The sequence below is a fragment of the Sinohyriopsis cumingii genome, chromosome 8 (genome assembly GCF_028554795.1).
Source record: "Sinohyriopsis cumingii isolate HCF-2022 chromosome 8, ASM2855479v2, whole genome shotgun sequence".
NCBI classification, from domain to species: Eukaryota; Metazoa; Mollusca; class Bivalvia; order Unionida; family Unionidae; genus Sinohyriopsis; species Sinohyriopsis cumingii.
Window position 1 is genome coordinate 97,672,995 of NC_142968.1, and position 19,686 is coordinate 97,692,680.

General features: G+C 36.2%; 1 protein-coding gene across 1 annotated transcript in view; it reads right to left on the minus strand.

Annotated features, from left to right (window-relative positions):
• The window catches only part of LOC149794205 (dipeptidyl peptidase 9-like), a 78,213-nt gene that overhangs the window by 47,827 nt on the left and 10,700 nt on the right, over positions 1-19,686 (minus strand). Inside the window, exons 5-10 of the mRNA XM_089968312.1 lie at positions 14,074-14,135; positions 11,168-11,271; positions 9,488-9,659; positions 4,096-4,249; positions 2,736-2,803; positions 1,570-1,640 (exon numbers count right to left, since the gene is read on the minus strand). Of these exons, the coding sequence (XP_089824438.1) occupies positions 1,570-1,640; positions 2,736-2,803; positions 4,096-4,249; positions 9,488-9,659; positions 11,168-11,271; positions 14,074-14,135 (631 nt within the window). The remainder of the gene's footprint in view (positions 1-1,569; positions 1,641-2,735; positions 2,804-4,095; positions 4,250-9,487; positions 9,660-11,167; positions 11,272-14,073; positions 14,136-19,686) is intronic.

Sequence of the window (19,686 nt, forward strand, 5' to 3'; positions counted from 1 at the left end):
GACTACAAATTGCTGTACCCATTATTTGCATGTAATTCATATTATTGAATTGAAAATAATTGTTTTCCAGGATAAGTTTTATTATCTTACATATATATTGTATAATTTAAATTGATATATTGTATATCCTTTATAACAATATAATTATGTGTATGACTGTTTGTCTCTAGTTTATTTTATTATTTTACTAATTCAAGTTTCATTAGAGACTCATGTATCTTTTAGATCCTGTCATATATAATTGTTATGATGATGCATATCATTTATGACGTTACGTAATGACGTAATTGTTGTTTTAAAATAAAAGACGTCATCCGTTACTTTCAAAACATTTCATGCCTGAAGAAGCATACATTAAATGCGAAACTAGTTGCACAGAATTTTCAGCGTTTGTGTTGTTTTTTTTAATCACAATTCTAGTTATTTTTAGAAACAAAATTCATTGAGACAAATTGTAGAACCTTTAGAAGAACCCTTGATGTAAAGAACCTCTGTCCATGAAGGACTCTTTGGTCTTGTCCCTTGCTTATTATAGTCAGTGTTCAATGTATTACATCAACCATTTAGCACAGTACTGCACTTAATCATTAGAAGACAATACTTAAAGTGCTGACAGAGCTATGTACCGCACCACAACTACACAAGAATTCTACAAGATATGAAGACTACATGATTGCTTGAGGTGCGGGTGGGAGGGAAATAAATACAATATCAGTAATATGTAGCACAGTGACTTTTGTTTATTTAAAAAAAAAATATATTTTCGCTTAATGGTAACTGTACATTTTATTTTGTCAAATATAAAGGAAATAAAGATATAGTACTAAACTTTATGTTGCTATCTTTCAGCTAATATTGTCAAAATTTTTAAAGACAAATGCAAGGATTATTGTTTAATTTTGGTCACAGTGTCCACAGAAGTACAACATTATATCAGGAATTACATTATAATGAAGAGTGTTATAATGAAGGCGAGCTGTATCAGCTTCAATTTGTCAAGCTGCATGACTTACATTTGTTCGCTGAAAACCAATATATGGCATGGAACTTTCAACTGCAAGTGGTATATAAACTGTATACAAAAGTTGTCAATAATTTTAGAGCCAATACCATCAACTTTTGGTCAAGAATCAATTAATGGTTAGTGGTCAAAGAGGCAGCAAACTCAGAGTAAATATGTTTAGGACTACTGTTTATAGATTTAACTGAGCTGTGCAAACATGGAAATTGTTGAATTAATGACAACGAGAGTTTGCAAAAGCACTATCTGAAATCTTTCATACTGTTCTGTCAAAATAAAAATGGATCATTCATCTTGCACAGTATCCTTTCTGCACAGTTGGCTGCATTCCAGACCAAGAAGAACTTGAAAAATTGAAACATGTTATTCCTGAAGTTTACTTAAAAATGTTATAAACATCAAAGAGAGCAAAAGGACAAAATAAAATTGTCAAAAGGGCATATCAAACTGTCTTAAGAGCATATAAAATTATCTTAAGGGTATATAAAATTGTGCAGCTAGAGAATAATGGAATTACACATAAAATATATCAAAAACAGAATATTTACAAGTGTGTTTCTATGGGACTGTCCTTCAGACCTAAGAAATAGATCAGTTCCTTCTCTTCATTCACCCAAATCTGGAAATACACATTTAATTTTCAAAGAAGAATGTCAGGCCCTCATAATAACATTAATACAGCAGTGCCTTTAATCTCACTGCCTACCGGCTAACTTAAACCTGTCATTTTCTAAATTTCTCACATAATTCACAATTGTAATTTACAACTTGTATTATGGAGACATAATACCTAATCAACACACTGTATCTGATACGTACTGAACAGCTGAGAAGGACAGAGGTTATTGAAGAAAATGTATCCATAACTGTAAGACATTTTGGAAATTATACGTTGAACGAATGCATGTATTCTGTATACCAGAAAGACAATTATAATTTCAATTCTAAATGAGGCCAAATGTGTGGAAATTTTAATCATCCCTTTTGTTTTAACAAACTGGAAAATGAAAAGCTTGATCCATATGACCTCAGACCTCAACTCCTGATGCATTCTGAAATGGTATTGAAAGAGCTATAGGTACATGGGTTAATCTCAACAATAAATATGCTTTCTGTAAAGTCTGCCTGATGTGTTTGAGTACCTTGATAACTTAAAACACCATGGAAAAACACGATTTAAGAATCAGAAAGAGAACACATAATTTCTAAAAAATTCATGCTGAAACAAGTTCTTACTCGCTTTTCAATTGCTGTCAGCATATCTATTAATTTCTATTCTTACTGGGCGAAAGAATGTAAACTGCAATTGTGCTTTAGCTTATTTTGCTATGTAATTTAATCTTCACTGACAAAGTGGCAAAACCACATGAATTTTGTTAATAAAAAGAGTCTTTTCACTTGAGGTCAGCAGTGACTGATGTAAGCTAAGATTAGATTTTCTCTTCAGATACCAAACTTTGAAAACAAAACCTGCAGAATAATAATAAATGGAGGCAAATGGTTATGCAAAACCATGGTCACCTTTCATCTGACAAGGCTACTGAGAAAGAAGTTTTCATGAATGCATATTGTTGGACAGAGGACATCAATGTGAAGTACCCCAGCCACAGAATGTTAAATTATTACAAATTACCTCTTATTACAAAATAGAATCTTTACCTGCTTCTTTGAAAGTTCCTACTCTTTATGAGATACCTCAATATAGAATATTTACCTGCTTCCCAGAGACTTCCCACTCCCCTCTTGTCAGTGGGACTTCAGTTGTCTCAGACTTCATGACACCTGGAAAGGATACAAGCACCCTATATGAGAAATTTTCAAGTGGTTTTAATTGTAAGATTTTGATGACCTGGTCATGAATTCTGAATATGTAACCTCATGAAATAAAAACATACAAATAATAACCGGAAAAAGAGAAAATGGCAAAAAGTAATTTTTATCATTTAAAAATTCCTAACAAATCCTAATAATCCCCACATTTCTCCATCTTTGCTAGCCAAGGTTAAGATAGGTTATCCCTATCTACAACTTGGCAGATCAAGCAGCTATTTTAGTGCTTTGCCCTAGCAATTTCATGAGTTGCCTCCCCTAGCATGAAATGATGACTAACACAGTGTGTAATAGCAGTGCATTTTACATCAGCCAAAATAGTGAAGACAATTGACTTTTAAAGGATACTTTGTGAGTCTGACATTAAAAGCATGAATACATACAAGAGAGAAGCCAATACAGGTGTATTTGAGTGAAAGGTATTTGTACCAACATGGAATGGCAGTAGAAAAGTGCTTATTTATGAGTCAATTCAAGTTGTGTGCTCCAAATGTTTCCATCATGTAGAAAGTGTTCAAATTTGAACAACTTAACTTCGATTGGATGTGGTGGCTTGCTGATGCATCCAATGAAATTCACAGACAAGAAGCACAGACATATCTGCTTGATCTGCCATAGTGTATATAGGGTTAAAATATCAAAACATTGGCTAGCCAAGATGCAAATTTCTCAGAAACTGCTGAACTTATACGATGTAAATGCACCCAAAGCATCTCATTTGAATTGGGAGTTTTCTTGATGAAAACACAGAAAATAATCAGCAAATAAACATTTTAATGCATGGACTAAAAAAACAGTTTTATTTAACAAGTGTTGATTTACTCCAGGCACAAATGTTGCAAGAAAAGTTAGAGGTATGGTTTTCTGTTTCAGTTAATCAATTTGGCAATTACATATCATGGTCTCAAGCAGCTGAACAGATCAGCTAGATCACCTCTGGACAAATAGCCTACTCATTTTGCATAATAGCAAACACTATCATGACTAATTTTAAACATACTGAGGTATTTGTATCAAATTCTAAAGCTTTTATATTAAAAGCTACTATAAAACTTGCTTTAGCATACATCTCAACATAAAGGACACCTGCTTATAAAGGACAGTAATTATAAACCCTTTTCTTAACTTAATATTTAACCTACAAAGAATGCCTGTATAATCAGAACTAACTGTATGCTGAAAACAGCTACATGCTAATCTACCATTAACTTGATGACTAGAATGGATTTAACTGTGGAACCAACCTTCACTCAGATCAAACACATCTGGATTGCTTGAAGACTGGCCTGTGTATGCTGTGACCTTGTATAAATGCCGGAATCCAGACTTCTCACTGGACCAAATGAATGGCACCTCCTCATCACATTTGCTTGGCAGAAAGTGGAGAATATCATGAGTCTGCAATGAATAACAGAAAATAACTCAAAAGGTCAATAGAACATCTGAATTCTGGCATTCGCAATCTTGGGTAGATGCATGAATCCAGATTTCTAACTAGACAAAATTAACGGTAAGTTTCTCAAAATCAAACTTACTGGGCAAGAAAAGATCAAATGTCTGAAAAAAGACTTATTTGCATGGCTCACTGTGGCAAATGTCCAGGCTTTTTACTAAATGCCTCCCTCCCCCACTCCATTCTGGTCTGTGACCTAGTGGTTGCATAAATTCTACTTAGGGAACCAAGGTGTGAGATTTTAGATTTTTATTTAAGTAAAAATTGGATGAATAGGTCTGATAAACACTTATCTTGACCAATATCCACTCCACCATGATGTCTTAGTGTGTCTGAGATCATGCAGCAGCAGCCTTTAGGGTAAGCTAAATGTTTCTCCTCAAAAGCCAAATAAAAAAGTTAGCAAATTGTGGGGTTGATGGATTGAATAGAATGATGGTATTGACATTGCATCAGTCTCTGAAAACCTGCCACTTTCCCTCAAACACATTCAAAGTGGAGACCTTCGATTTCATGAAATTCTCAACACAAATGAAGGCTTATATTCTTTTCTTCACAAGGCTATAATGACATGAGCCAGGCATGAAAGATATGCTTGTTGGACTGGGGTGACTGATTCTGTGAGACCTCCGAGTATGCCAAACCTATAACCCATTTCAGCCATGAGGCAAAGGCTATCCAACTTCCCATCTTTCACTGGAAGAAAGAGGGCTTTGCATATACCATAACTTGTCTCTGTGCGCTTCATTAGTGCTTGAGCGTGCAAACAGGATCTTGCATGGCTGCTAATCATGACCTATCAATATAAGAGAGTGAGAAAATAACTACTCTTTGATTACTGACAGATGGTAACCGATTTTTGGCTACAAAGCCTTGTTGTTCTAGAGGATCACCAAACCATGCAATCTGAACTACATGCTGCAGCTAAAGCTATCGGGAAACATCTTTTGCATCATAGTAACTTTAGTGAAGTGTGGGCTAAAGGCTCAAATTTATTTGAATAGAGCCAGGTTAAGACCAAGGACATATTCAATTTTTGAAACAAGAGTGAGGGATTTTGGTTGATTGAGATCAAAATTGGTTAAAGGATCCAACAGATCTCTATCATGCCTGCTATCATGTCAAACATGATGCTTGAATGTGTCTGATATTGAGTGGCAGCCTTGTTTCTCTTTAAAGAGACATATAAAAAAGTCAGCCAGTTGAGGGATTGAGGCACTCAATGAGATGATATTATTCATATGGTCTTGCTCTCGAGATATTGTCTACAACTGAAGGTTTTAATTGTTTGCCTTGCAAAGCTGTCCTGATAAGGGTATAGCATGAAGGAGAAGATGCTTGAGGCAGTGATGGAACACCCATGACTGTAGTTGCTTGAGAAGATTGTTTGTCCAGAATCTTCCTGGGCAGAACTGTCGCCAGATTGAGTAGATCACTAACCCAGGACTTATCCCCTTTGAGAGGTGCTATCAGAATCATCTTGCATTTCTGACCCTGTTACTTCTGGATTATTTTTTGTACCATGACTGTAGGAGGGTTAGCAAATACCCACAACCCCTCCCAACTGACTGACAGAGCATCCACAGTCCAATTTTCTGGGTCTGGAACTGGAGAGACAATATTTGGCAAATTGTGATTCCACCCTGCTACAACAAAATCAATCATTGTACGCAAATCCGAAGAAAGACCAACTGATGGAGAGACCATTCCATGTGAAGGACTTGACCTTTCCTGGACAGAGTGTCCAACAAAACACTGAGTCTGCTGGGAATGTGTCTGATTTGTACATTGATAAGAGGTTGTCACACCAATATAAAAATTGCCAAATTTGAACGCACAGGTTGGGTGATTTGGTGCACTGCTGTTTGAGGAGGCAAGTCACCACCACAGTTGTTGGACGTAATGAGGACCATTTTGCTTAAGAGTTGATCATTCTGGAAGTAAAGACTGCCTTCATTTCTAAAAGGTTTATGTGGTGGGGTTGCTCCCCTGGCTCCCATGTGCTGCTGATGGTAGTGAAGTCAGTAACAAGTGGGCACCCCAATTGTACATGATGGCATTGGTTAATAACGTTATTTCCACTTGAGGCTTCTCCAGTGGGATCCCTATGGTCAGCCAGACTGAGTTGTACCACTGACGCAGGAATGAACATATCTCAAGCATGATCATGACTGTTTGATTGAGGGACTTGAAAAGAGGCACCATAGTGCTAGCAACATCATTAGTAAGAGGCGCATACAAAGACAGTGGGATCAAGGCTGCTGGCACAATGAATAATCCAACGAGTTGCAAGAACTCTCTTGATCAAATCCAAATCTTGTTGGAAATGGACCCATGTTTGATAATGCTGATAATGCGAACATTAGGATTCTGTACTAGTTGGTGAAAAACTACATACCCAGATGGACAAGAATGGAGAAAGGCTGGACTTTTCCCAATTTACTAAAAAGCCAAGAAGATCTAAATGTGAGCGGAGATAATCTCTGTCTTGGAATGGAATAAAACTTACCATGTAATTCTGGAGGACGTCGTCCAGGTATGCTGCTGTCATTGTAAAGTTGATCAGAAGTGGGTGAAGCTGTAATCCAAAACCTTGGTAAAAGTCTAAGGGCTGACATAGAGGCTAAAAGGTAGGACTAAGAACTGATGAACCATGCTGTGCCAAGCAAAATGGAGAAATTGCCATGATGTGGGTGGATACGGACATGAAAAAACTGAAGGTATAATTATCCCACTGAATGGAGAAATGGATTGATCTCAGTCTCCATCCTGAATTTCAGTAGCAAAATGAATTGGTTCATGTGACTCAGGTTGATGATTAGCCTCAACTTGCCATTTGCATTCCAAATAAGAAACAACCTTGAATAAAATCCTGGCAACTATGGCTTTTGCACAATCTCCACCACCTGTTTGTTGATGAGTGACCATATCTTCTGTTGTAGAAATGCATCCTTCTCCCGATCTGATGGTGCATCTGTGAAGAGGTGGTAGGAGGATAGGGAAGGGGGTAGGATAAATGAAATCCTAAGTAAAATGTATCATATTATCAGTAGAGCAGTGAAGCTAAAAAAGTAGCAACACCTGGAAGTGGCAAGGGCAGGTAATGGGCAAGAGTTATTGCCTTTTAGTAGGCTTTATGAGGTAGCAGGCTAATTATCCTAACATTAATTTGATTGGGGAATGTATTTGAAGGAGAAAACAAACAACAATAGGCACCTATTATGCAGTGTGAAACAAGACCTGAAAAGTGAAGTGAACGCATGCAAAATATTAACACAAATACCAATAAATGTTGTAAAATAATGGTTGCTACAGATAAAGTAATACCTTTATACACAATATTATACTGTCTTTTCAATGGATGGTCAATCATCCTTAAGGCAGATTTTATGATAGACATGAGAAATGATGTATGTCACATTTAGCAACAGCTAAAACGGGGTAAACAACCACAGCCAAATATCAGTCATAAGGGGAGGCAATGTGAAGGGGTGGGAAGACTTTCTATATGGTATTTTGGTGGATTCAAAATACAGCAGAGGTTTTCTAACATGAATGTGATCGTGGAACATATATAAAGAAGAAAGGTCTGTTGAACAATGAAATTGTTCAGTATCATAGTAACTGAGATAATATCAGTTTCGAACAAAACATTTACAGTTACGGTTTCCAAAGGCATCATATATTTTTGTTACTTTACAATTTTCTTTAAGACTTTGAGATTATTAAAATTATAAAAGAATTACTTTTCATTATTTGAAAGGCAAAAGAAATAATAAATCATTTATATCCAATCTCTCTTGGGAGTTCACATTTTTCTGATACACCAAGATAAAAAGTGATGGCATATTGACGGTAGTGCAATGTAATGATTATGTCATTTTAAGCTGCATAGCAAACATTGTTTTTGAGAGAGAGTATGTGTGTGATTTTTTTAATGTACCTTTAACAATTTTTTCAGGCATATTGCTACGATGTCTGCAGTGTGGCAGTATAAAGTGATGTCTGCACTGGGGCATCATGCCGCAGACATGTAGCATGATGTCCCATTCAGTCACATTATCCTGACACCAGGCCAACCAGTCCTAACACTAACCTCTTAATGCTGAGCACCTAGCGAGGCAGCTGTTAGTACCATTTTTATAAGTCTTTAGTATGACTCGGCCAGAGATCGAACCCACAACCTCCTGCATCCAAGGTGGATGCTCTAACCACTAGGCCACTACAGTTGACATGTGCTAAGGACTAAGCATGTGGTTGACATCTCAGTGTACATATACAATTATGTGTGCATTCTGTTCTTTTCTTTTTTTAAACAGTACATGTTGCCACTTGGAATTTAACTGTGCAAAGGTCACATTAAACTGTTCCCTTTTTATCACTAGGATAATGTGTGTTACTCAGAGAGAGAAGCTGAAAGCTGTTGCTGTTGTCAAGTTAGTGTTTCAGTTAGTTCAGAGTTCTCTGAAATAAGGCAAAAATGTTACATTTCTGAATGTGAAAATGATATCCACTTTCCTCTGATCACGATGTAAAATTGGCATGCTTTGTTATTTAAATTAAAGTAAGAATCCAGAGATTCTTCAAATAGGCAATAAAGGTCAAATAAGTAAAGCATCAGAGTAAAGAAACTCTATTTCACATTATTCTTTATTAAAACCTGATATTTATTACTGTTTAAGCAAAACGCTGAATCAGATTAAAAGCTGATGTGAGATGATATTTTATACATTTACCAAGCACTTTCTTATCTGCTCTTGTTTCTTATCTGCTCTTGCTGATGAGAATAACTTCTATTTTCTGCAACTAATTTTCAGCATTAAGGACTGAATCATGACTCTGTGACATATCATTTGTTTACCACGTAATCAATGATGCCATCATATAATTTTGGGGTTATTAGTTTCCTTTTGTTTTTTAATCAAGGGTGGGCACATAAAGTAATAAAAATTGTTGCTTATCTCACATGAGGAAATAAATTAACACAAAAACTAAAGTATTTCTGTAATTTCCCTTACCTCCACATAAAATCCATAAAATGTGTTTTGGGGTGGGTGGGGGTTGGGGTTAAATCAATATGAAAGCCAACTAAAGAAAGTTGAGGGTGGGGGCATAATTATATCTAACCATCAAATTTTAAATAAAAAAATCTATATATGATCAAACCAACAACAGTGACTCACATTTATCCAGATATCTGAGGTATCTTCATAAATTATTTGTAAAGGGGGATAATTCCAGGATTCCTCACTGAAAGTCATGTCTATATCACTATTCTCTATCACAAAGCAGGCAACAGGAATCAGAATTAAGGCCAGTCTTCGTTGTCGACGATCCAGTAACTGAACATAAACACTGCAATGAAAAGAATGTTCAAAATAAATGACTGAAACATCTCCAAATCAATTAAAAAAATTCTTTCTTAAAAATTTAACCAATTATATTAAGCCAGCCCTTACGAAACTGACAAGCAAAATGGCCTAATAAGCAATATTGCAGAGTCTGTATTAAAGGATAATTCCCCTTGTGGTCATTAATGCTGTACTCCAAGAAAAGTATTCCTATGGTTTCGTGCTATTTAGGTTCATACAGTATTTTGGATATCAAATTTTCAATTTAGCATTCTAGGGTTGTTGAGCTTGTATTTTATTTTGGGGATGAGGGTGATAGGAAAAGAAATCTTTTTTGGGATAAGGGTGCGAGTACTATCAATTCATTATATATATATACCCGCCAACCCGTATGCTGTGGCCTACAAAATGATTGGCATCACAAGGTGTCATGAGAGATAAAAAAGGTGGTGCAGCCCTTAAGCCATCCAAAATGCCGTTATGCGGCCCTCAGGGTGGTTTGAGTTTGAGACCCATGATCTAAAAAATGTGACAGTATACTCTATCATATCTAAAACCCAAACTTCCAAGATGTACTGCAGTGATTTCCAAAATGATTTCATTCAACACAACTGCCAGTAGTTACCAATATCTGCTGGTGGGTAAACAGTGATGGATCACATTAAATCCAGGTGGTAATGTAACTTCACAGACATACCATGGAAACATCATTGTCATCAGTCTTTCAAAAATAAATGTGTGTGTGTGTGTGTCATTTGGATTTTTAATGTAGCTTTAACAATTTTTCAGGGGCAACAGGGCTGGTGCTGTGCGAGATGTTCATATTAATTGGGATTGCCATCCATGTTTTTCACTGTGCACTTCATAAACACATTACATGCATGGCTGTAATTTGAACAATTTATGTATGTAACATTGTCAGCCAGCACTTAATAATGATTTGACATCTGTAAAAAAAATGCATAACAATGACAACCAAAGGTGAAAATAGTCATATGAGCTGACCTTAATGTGAAGGAGATGATATGAATAAAGAAAAATGCCGAAGAAAATTACAGGAATGGTTATACAACATGTAATAACAAATCAATTACTTGACAGAATTGATAATCAAGAGTTGAATATGGGGTTAGACTGAATAAACAATAAACCATAGGGCAGGTAATTCAGACTGAGTGAACACGTAAATTGTCTGATGATGTTAGACCACTAAAGTGCAAAATTTTCATCTACAGTGAAGATAAGGCAAGAAAGAGAAAAATGTACTTCCCTGAGATAAGAAACTCCAAAGAATCACTCAATTGATGAAAAGCACAAATCACTATTCAGTTCCTTTCCTGAAACAGGTTTTTTATGTAAAAAATTGGTAATTTTACATTACTCTGAAATATTTATATTTGAGACAGAGACCCATTACTTAAGAAAAAAAAAAAAATTAATGTTACGAATGATATTTTCATGTATCTGTGGATAATTCATCAGTGCAATGATCATGGCTTGTAAATTACTTACTATTTGGAATCTGGGGTCCAGCCCGCACGTACCAGGTACTCCATCCATGGGAAAAAGAAGGCCAGGGGTCGATACAAATGCTTCTCTGTAATCATATCTGAGATCTGAAAGTGCAAGAAAGGCATTCACAGAAGGGATTGTACACATTGTCTTCTTAGAAAGTTTACTTGCTTTATCTTTAATGATTTAAGGTATTCAAAACACCCAAGGTGATGACATCAAGCAAGCATTAAAATTAAGGAAAATGGAAATCTTACAAAAAAGACCATGAACCCTGGATGTGTTCACCACTAAACAATATACACTTATGTTCTGGTATCAAACTTGGACTGGGGCCCCGAGTGGCCGAGTGGTCTAAAGCGTTCACCGTTACGGATCACTGCCATCTCACCTCTGTCTGCGCGAGTTCGAGTCTCAGCCTCGGCTAATGTTGGTACGTGAGAAAGCCTGCCAGTAGCTTCTCGTGGGTCAGTGGTTCTTCCCGGGGTTTTCCAGGGTTCTTCCTCCACCAATTATACTGGCTGCCATGTATAGCCTATCTTGTGCTGAAAAATGGCGTTAAACCCTACAACAACAACAACAACAACAAACTTGGACTACACACGTGCGAAATGTATTTGTGGAGATAAAATTTATTTTAATTATGTAATACTTACATGTTGCTAATGCAAGTCATCAGTGCAAGCTAACTATTCCCTGCTCCTATTAGTACTGAACAACCAGAATAAAAAAGAAGATAATCTCAGTCTAACTTCTTGGTCACAACCGACATACAAAATAACTTCCTCTTTTGACTTGGATCTAAAGTACAGGACATCAGAGCAAGGAGTGAGGAAGAATCTTAGTAAGCTTGTAAGCATTTTATAATTAAATTTTGTTTCCACCACACACATTTCAATAGGAGTAATACATCACATGCTATTACTGCATTACTAAATTTACCAGTTAGGAAGGAGGGTGAGAGTCTCAACAAATCTGGTCTAGAAAACTATGGCACTTTTAAGGTAGCAGAGTTCACTACTTTCGGTAATGTTTGGGCTTAACAAAAAAAATGACTTTATTATGATGTACCAAAGATTTAGGGTAAAAGGAAAACAATGTAGAGAATGACTGCCAGAAGACGACACTCATTACATTATCCAAAGAGCAGTGATTCAAATGGGCCCAAGATGTAGTGATGGCCCTAATTTCATGGGGTTTCATTCTCATGAAAGACCCCTCTTAGGGAAGGACTGATAAGCTTTCCCTGATAGTGAGACCAATCCATCTCAAATACCAGAGGAACCCTTAAGAGGCTGTGAGGGATGATTCCTACCTTTCTTCCTTCTTTAGAAGACAAATAAAAACCATAAATCCATGACTAAGCAAAGCAGCCTATCTGGATCATCCCCAGCACAAACATGACTGAAGCTAGGGATCTCAACAGGAAGTGGAATTAATGAAGATAGCTAGATCTTGGCCAGAAACCCAGATTGGCAAAGAATAGAAATCAAATCAAAATTACTATTTAATTGTTTACAACCCTTTCCACTGGCATGATGCTTGCTTCTTCTCTTTACTGACACTATGCAGAGCAGAAAAAAAAATGTCAATGATAAGGTTCTTGAAAGGAGAGTCACTCAAAAGGTTCATAAAGGGGTTTTGATAACACCAAAAAGAATACATGAAAGTTCCATCTCGGCAAAAGTGAGTGAGATACTGGTTTCTGAAGCACAAAAACCTAATCTGATCAGACAGATGAGGGTCTGACACAATGGCTGAACCCCTAGAGAAGTTGAGAGCATTGGAAAGGACTGGAACCTTGTTTTGATTCCACTGTATCAGATTCTGTTGCCTTTGTAGCAGTATCAATGCTGTTTAGTTTTACTAAACCAAGCATCAACAAGCTATAACTTGGCAAATAAAAAATAATTACATTTCTTTTCTGCTAGTTTTCAGTAAATGATCAAGGACACCTGATTTTTTCAACAATAAAATACATGAGTATTTTGTTTTTTATACCTTGAAATTGTGTATTCTGTTTTTTATACCCTGAACTTAAAAGATAAGCCTACAATATTTGTAAAAATGCATCCAGATGTAACAGGCTGATATAGAAGAATTACCACAAAGAATGTACTGATATACAGAACCTATGCCATTCTCTCAAATTATGAATTTTGATGAAAAGTACAGATCCTGATTGTGAAATCATAGAACTTCTGAGCAAAAGTGTAAGCTTGTGATTCTCTGTCAGCAAATCGCAAAGGCCTTCTTTAGCTCAATTTTAAAATGAAGCTTCAAGTCTTATGATCTCCAGACCTGATGGATCTTCACTGTTTGCAGAAACGTGTACCTTCTACATCAGCAATTATGGAAGTAAAAAAAACTGCTCCTCAGTTCAAATTTTATGTTTTTTTGCTACATATTCAAACCCTTCTTCCATATTCCCCAACATAATCACATGCATCTCCAGACAGTAAACCGGGGAACACAAAGCAAAACCTGTATAATATATGATGTGTTTTCCTGGCATTACTGCATAAATAAAGTTTGGTCTGAATATATATGAAAAGATCATTGTAGCTGATTTCTTTTTACTTCCTATATTTTACCTTTTCTCAAAGATCCTATGGGTGTGAGCCAAAGATGACGATTTCCACCCTCATTTGCAGATGGTTACCCCAAGGGCAACGTAAGAACAGTTTTATGAATTTCCACCCAGTACTTTATGAGAAGATATAGTAAAAGACTGGCAGATGCACAGAATGACGGATGGACAGAATGACAGATGGTTGGACAGTCTGACAGGTGGATGGACAGACAGTATTACAACATGACTGACTAAAGCATGGAAATAAACAGAAATATTCATGTTGCCAAACATAATAAAATGTGGGAACAAAATAATTTTGAAATCATCTCACCTGTCCATCTTCATCAACAGTAAATTCAATTATCTTCAGAAAAGTGTGGGCATTTTTACTTCCTGTAAAAAGCAGAACAGAGTTATTAACATTAAAATCTTTACCAGATCTATGCCTATCATTTGTCCTTCACACCTACATAAGTGATACCATCTTGGAAATGATAGATGTATTTGAAACTATTTATCTGACAAAGTTACCATATAAAAGACTTTTTAAATCAGTACTCCAGAAGAAGAAAAAAACTGTTTGACTCACAGGCCAAGACATGCAGCTCTTGAAAAATTAACAATCCCTTTTAAAATATATATGTCAATAAGAGTTTATATCTAGTATCTCACATAATTAACAATTCCCTAGGAGGATGGGGAGAGGCAAGTGATATTTTGGCAGGTCCTTGTCATAGGGATATCATATTATTGAGAGTACATATATACTCAATGGTAAAGTGCACTAAGACAAGGCATTCTTGTAATCATTATAATCATAACAGACAAACTTCAGTAAAACCAAACAAGTTTTTCTCTTTTATCACAAATCTTTCTATATAATTCTGAATATGTAAGTTCTGGGCCACAATTCAGGGGTTTCATTAATGTTTTAATTATGGAAGTTCTGGACTTCCCTGGATGAAATTTGGAAGCTCTATACCTAAAGTCTGGAAGTCCCATCATTACACATCCAGGAAACATATATAAACTTAATGAAATTTTAGTCATTTTCATGCAAAGAAAGACAGTAGAATGCACAAATAAATAAATCCATTTCTAACAAATAAAGATATCATCACTTATATTTTTTTAAATCTACTTTAGAAATATTTCAGTTGTTTTTTTAATCCACAACAGAATTACCAAAAGTAACATAATTGCACCTGGATCCTATCATTAAGGTCTGTTTAGAATGGTTATTTTAAGCTTTAGACTTGTACTTTATATTGATACTGATATAATAAATATAAATTGAAATACCTGGATACTACACTTATTTTTGATGACTTTTTTGATAAATGATAAATCTGATTGCTGAAGAACATAAACAAAACACATATTTTAACAAATCAAGCCTTATTAAAAGACACAAATCATCCTTTTCTATCTCACAAAGACAAAAGACAATACCTCTTGCACATTACCATCCCTTGCCTTTGCCAGGTGTCGCTAGTTTTTTTAGCAGAGTGTTATACTAACGTTGATGCTTATGTGGCGGGCTGGTTGGGAGGGTTTTTATGTAATGTGATTTGTTAAATATTCTCAGAGAAACACAATTTACTTAAAAATCTGCTTTTTCCTTCAAACAGTACCCCAATCACATTATGTTAGGAAATAGATAATAGGCGGGAATGCTGAGCATCCAACCTCGACCTCAGGTATCCTTCTAGGGAATAATGGCTGGATTCCCCATGTGAATGATAGCATGTTCTCCTAACTACATAAGCAACACAGCCTGGGGTCAATAGACCTGTGACCCCTACATATGGTTAAGAAGATACTGACCAAAATCTTCTTACCTACAAAACTGCACTGGCAAATCCAGCAAAGTTAATAACTCTGTTTATTGTTTTAATTGGGTCTGGTGGTCATCTGGGCTGCTGCCATTAGCCCTACCAGATTCAAGGTTAGCTTATGCAAAGCTAAATCTCTGAGATAAAACTTGAGAAAGTTGACTGCATGCCAGCCAACAGCTTCTACTATAGCTTGGATGAAAACGTTATGTTCGAATGCAAGGCTTGCAGAGATCACTCTAATCTCATGAGTGGTAATCTTCATGAGGTGACTCTGACCTTGTGTGACCTCCGAGAATGCCAAGCACAAGGGGTTGATGGGTGATATCCTGCTTCCCGGCTTTCACAGGAAGCAGGAGGCATTTGTGCATTTCAAGTGGTGCTTGACTGTGCGAACAGGAACTTGTATGGGTGCCCTTTATGACCTATCCAAGTAAGAGAGCGAGCAAATGATGACTCTTTGATTTCCGACAGATGGATATGAATCTGGGATGAACAGAAGTCTGACTTTTTTCAGTTCACTAGAAAGTCTGGATAATCTAAATGTGAGAAATTCCTATAATGTTAGGTGGAAAGGGACATGAAAATATGTGTTGGTCTCATCAAAACTGACAGCTTACTCGTCCCATTGAATGGATGGATGGATTGATCCTGTCGTATCCATCTTGAATTTTGGTGGCAAATGAATTGGTTGAGGTGACTCAGATTCGTGAAAGGTCACAACGTGCTGTTCACCTTCCAAAACAAATAAAAAACCAGCGATTGTGGTCTTTGCACAATATCCACTGCCTGTTTTTGATGAGTGACAATATCTGCTATTGTAGAAAGGTATCATTCTCTCCACCTGATGGTTCATCTGTGAAGACGGGAGAGGAGAAAAGTGGTGTGAGTTTGATAAATGAAATCTGATGCCCCTCTGAAATGATCTGGATCACTCAACTGTTTTCAGGGAATAGGGTGATCCAGTGAGCCTGAAAATGTAGAAGGCTGTCTGCGGGCAGTGAAGAGGGTAGGTCAATGTCTAAAGCTTGGAGGCTTGAAGGTTAAGAAACTTGGATTCTTGCCACCTTTGTATAATTGCATCCTAGTTTGACCTGAGTACAAATGGCAGGTTTATCTAGCCTACGATCGGCCTGGATGATGGTGCATTAGAAGACGGTCCAAATATCACCGGTACCAGCCACTCCAAGGGCCTGGCTGGATGGACAGAATCTTTACTGAAATCTCAATCATAGCAAGGGTATGTCGCTGACAGTATGGCTAAATGGATAGATCTGTTACTAATATCCCCATAAATCCTAGTTGGCTAGACCATTTGATCAAAAAGTACATATGCTGGGATGGTTGGTTGGCTATCCTCAGTACCAGCACTCCAAGGGCCTGTCTGAACAGACAGATTTCTCACTGAAATCTCTGCCATATTAAGGTAATGTCACAGTAAGTATGGCTATACAGGTGAATCTGTTACTAAGATTCCAGTAAAACCTAGTTGGCTGGACCATTATATCAGAAATAAAGACCCCTATGTGGACAGTCAGTGATGGCTGGATGGGCATTGACAGCAAGAATGTATAATGAAATAGACCCAATGGATCTGTACAAACTCTGCATCTGGACTTACGCACAATGGGCTGCCTAAAACTGGGGGGGGGGGGGCCACTACCTCAATGAGTAGGAACTCCAAGTGAAGAACTTTTGGTTGTTGTTGTTGTTGTTGGTGTGACAGAACCACAGCATCCCCCAAAAGACTTGCAATGGAGGTTGGCTTTGGATATATACTGAGGACATCAACATCTTTCCTTCCCATTTGATGCCTTCTGGACTATTGCAAAACAAAGCACAAATTATTAATTTGGTATGTTAATAACTAATACTGAAGCCCAGACTTCCTATGTCTCCGTATTACACATGCTGATTAATACTTATTCATACAAGAGTCATAGTTGACTTCCTTTGCTTTGAACTTTTGTGTGTCATACATTTAGTTAACATTTCTACTTAAACAGCACACGAGGATAAAACAAAGCATAGATTAGTAATTCAGCATGATAGTAACTTGCTAATATCACTACCATTACTAACATAGTAAGTGAAAATAGTGTTGCATTTTAGATGCATACAAGACTATGCTTTGAACTTGTGCACTTAGTCGACACTCTACTGAAACAATACAAGAAAAAAAGAAAGCATAAATTAGCAAATCTTAATCAGCATGTTACTAACTCACTAATAACCTCTCCATTACTCACTGAGTAAGAAAAAATAATGTCATGCTAACTTATAAATGACAACATGAGGACAATGATATCATGGTGTAACAGGGTCTTAAATAGACCAAGTCCATAAATGTGACAAAATCACTTCAATTGACAGATATTGAAAAAATAATGTGTAGAACCTGTAGAAGAATACCAATAATTCCAAAACAAAAGTTGAATTGTCCAATTTTAACACTAAAATGACATGGATTGTTGGAGGTATTGCTCTTTCTCTATCTCTCTCTCGATATATATATATTTATATATATACACACATATATACATATGTATGAGATGGATAGAAAAAGAGGATTTTCATCTTTTAGTAGAGCTGGATATGCGACATAGCAGGCTAATATCCTAACATTATGTGTTTTAGGAACATATTTGAAGGAGAGACATGAGACCCTAAAAAACTATGGTGAAATCATGCCAGTTAAGTACTCCTGTTTGGAATATTCTTGATATAAGGCCACATGCAATTGAACACTGAACACGAATAACCTTTAACTCTTTAATGTGTAATTTACAGACTGCATGAAAATTGATTTTAATACAAGATGCAACCTGTATCAATGATTTGGTCTGGTATGGTACTTTACAGCACAGAAACACCAGTATGTTATTTAGTGCTTAGGCAGTTCGAGTAAAATAGCTTGCTCAAAGACACACACCAAGGCTGGTCAGATGAAAGGATTTGCAAACAAATGAGCCACCACAGCTCTCTACCTACGTCTATGAAGCACAGATAATATGGTAATATGACTAATTTCTAACAGAAGTATTGTTTGTCTCACAGCCACACACAAAGTTGCTTAAAATGCAATAAAAAGTAAATCATTAACTGATTGAAATGTAAAACACGTACGTGCATATCTGTGTATGTGTGTGTGTGTGTGTGTAAACATGTAATCCCCAACTGCAGATCAAAAAAGGGAAAGTTATGTTTTTAAAAAGCCAACATATTTGAAAAACTGACATAACTGCGTAAAAAGTTATTTACACATGCTTGCAACAACAAAAAATTCCATGTCTAACTGAAGTGGTTCTTGCTTAATCATGAAAACAAGTGCAAAAAGTATTAAAAAAATATATGCAAACAGACAAATCAACAGAAACTCTTATCATGTCAAAAACAATATAAATATAAAAATATGAATGCTAATATTAATTTATCTTGAGTGGTTTTTGCTTCATCATGCCAAATGATTTTGTGAAGAAAAAAAGATTAGATATAACCTGAAAAATGTATAATTGTTTTCTTTTAAAATGGAATGAAAATCTGATTAGGTCATTCACTTATGCCCAAGATAAAAAGAGTAAAACTTCATTGCTCTAAATTGATTAGTTTTTGTGCTATCACACTAATAGCTTTGGGAAGGACACACAGAAGTACAGTATGCTATCACACTAATAGCTATGAGACGGGCACACAGAAGTACAGTGTGCTATCACACTAATAGCTATGGGAAGGGCACACAGAAGTACAGATATGCAGACACATTTGATGGACAGCAGCAAAACAGTAAGCCCCCTTCTGCCATTTATGTTAGAACATAAAAATTTATACAATGACCTGAAAAATATAAACAGGTATGTACTTAATACCACGACTATAAGTATACAGTTTCACAGATCAAAGTGTAATAAGTTATGTGCTATTGCATAATAATCAATTCAGGATATATGTACAGAGATATATGCATGAACTGTTGCAATACACACACCCTTGTGCCAACACAGGGTGTGCATTTGTGCCCATGTATAAAACAGAAGAACAGCCTGAAGACAAGGATATAAATATATGCCCCTTCCAAATCAACATTCGAAAATCGTAAGTGCTGAAACTTT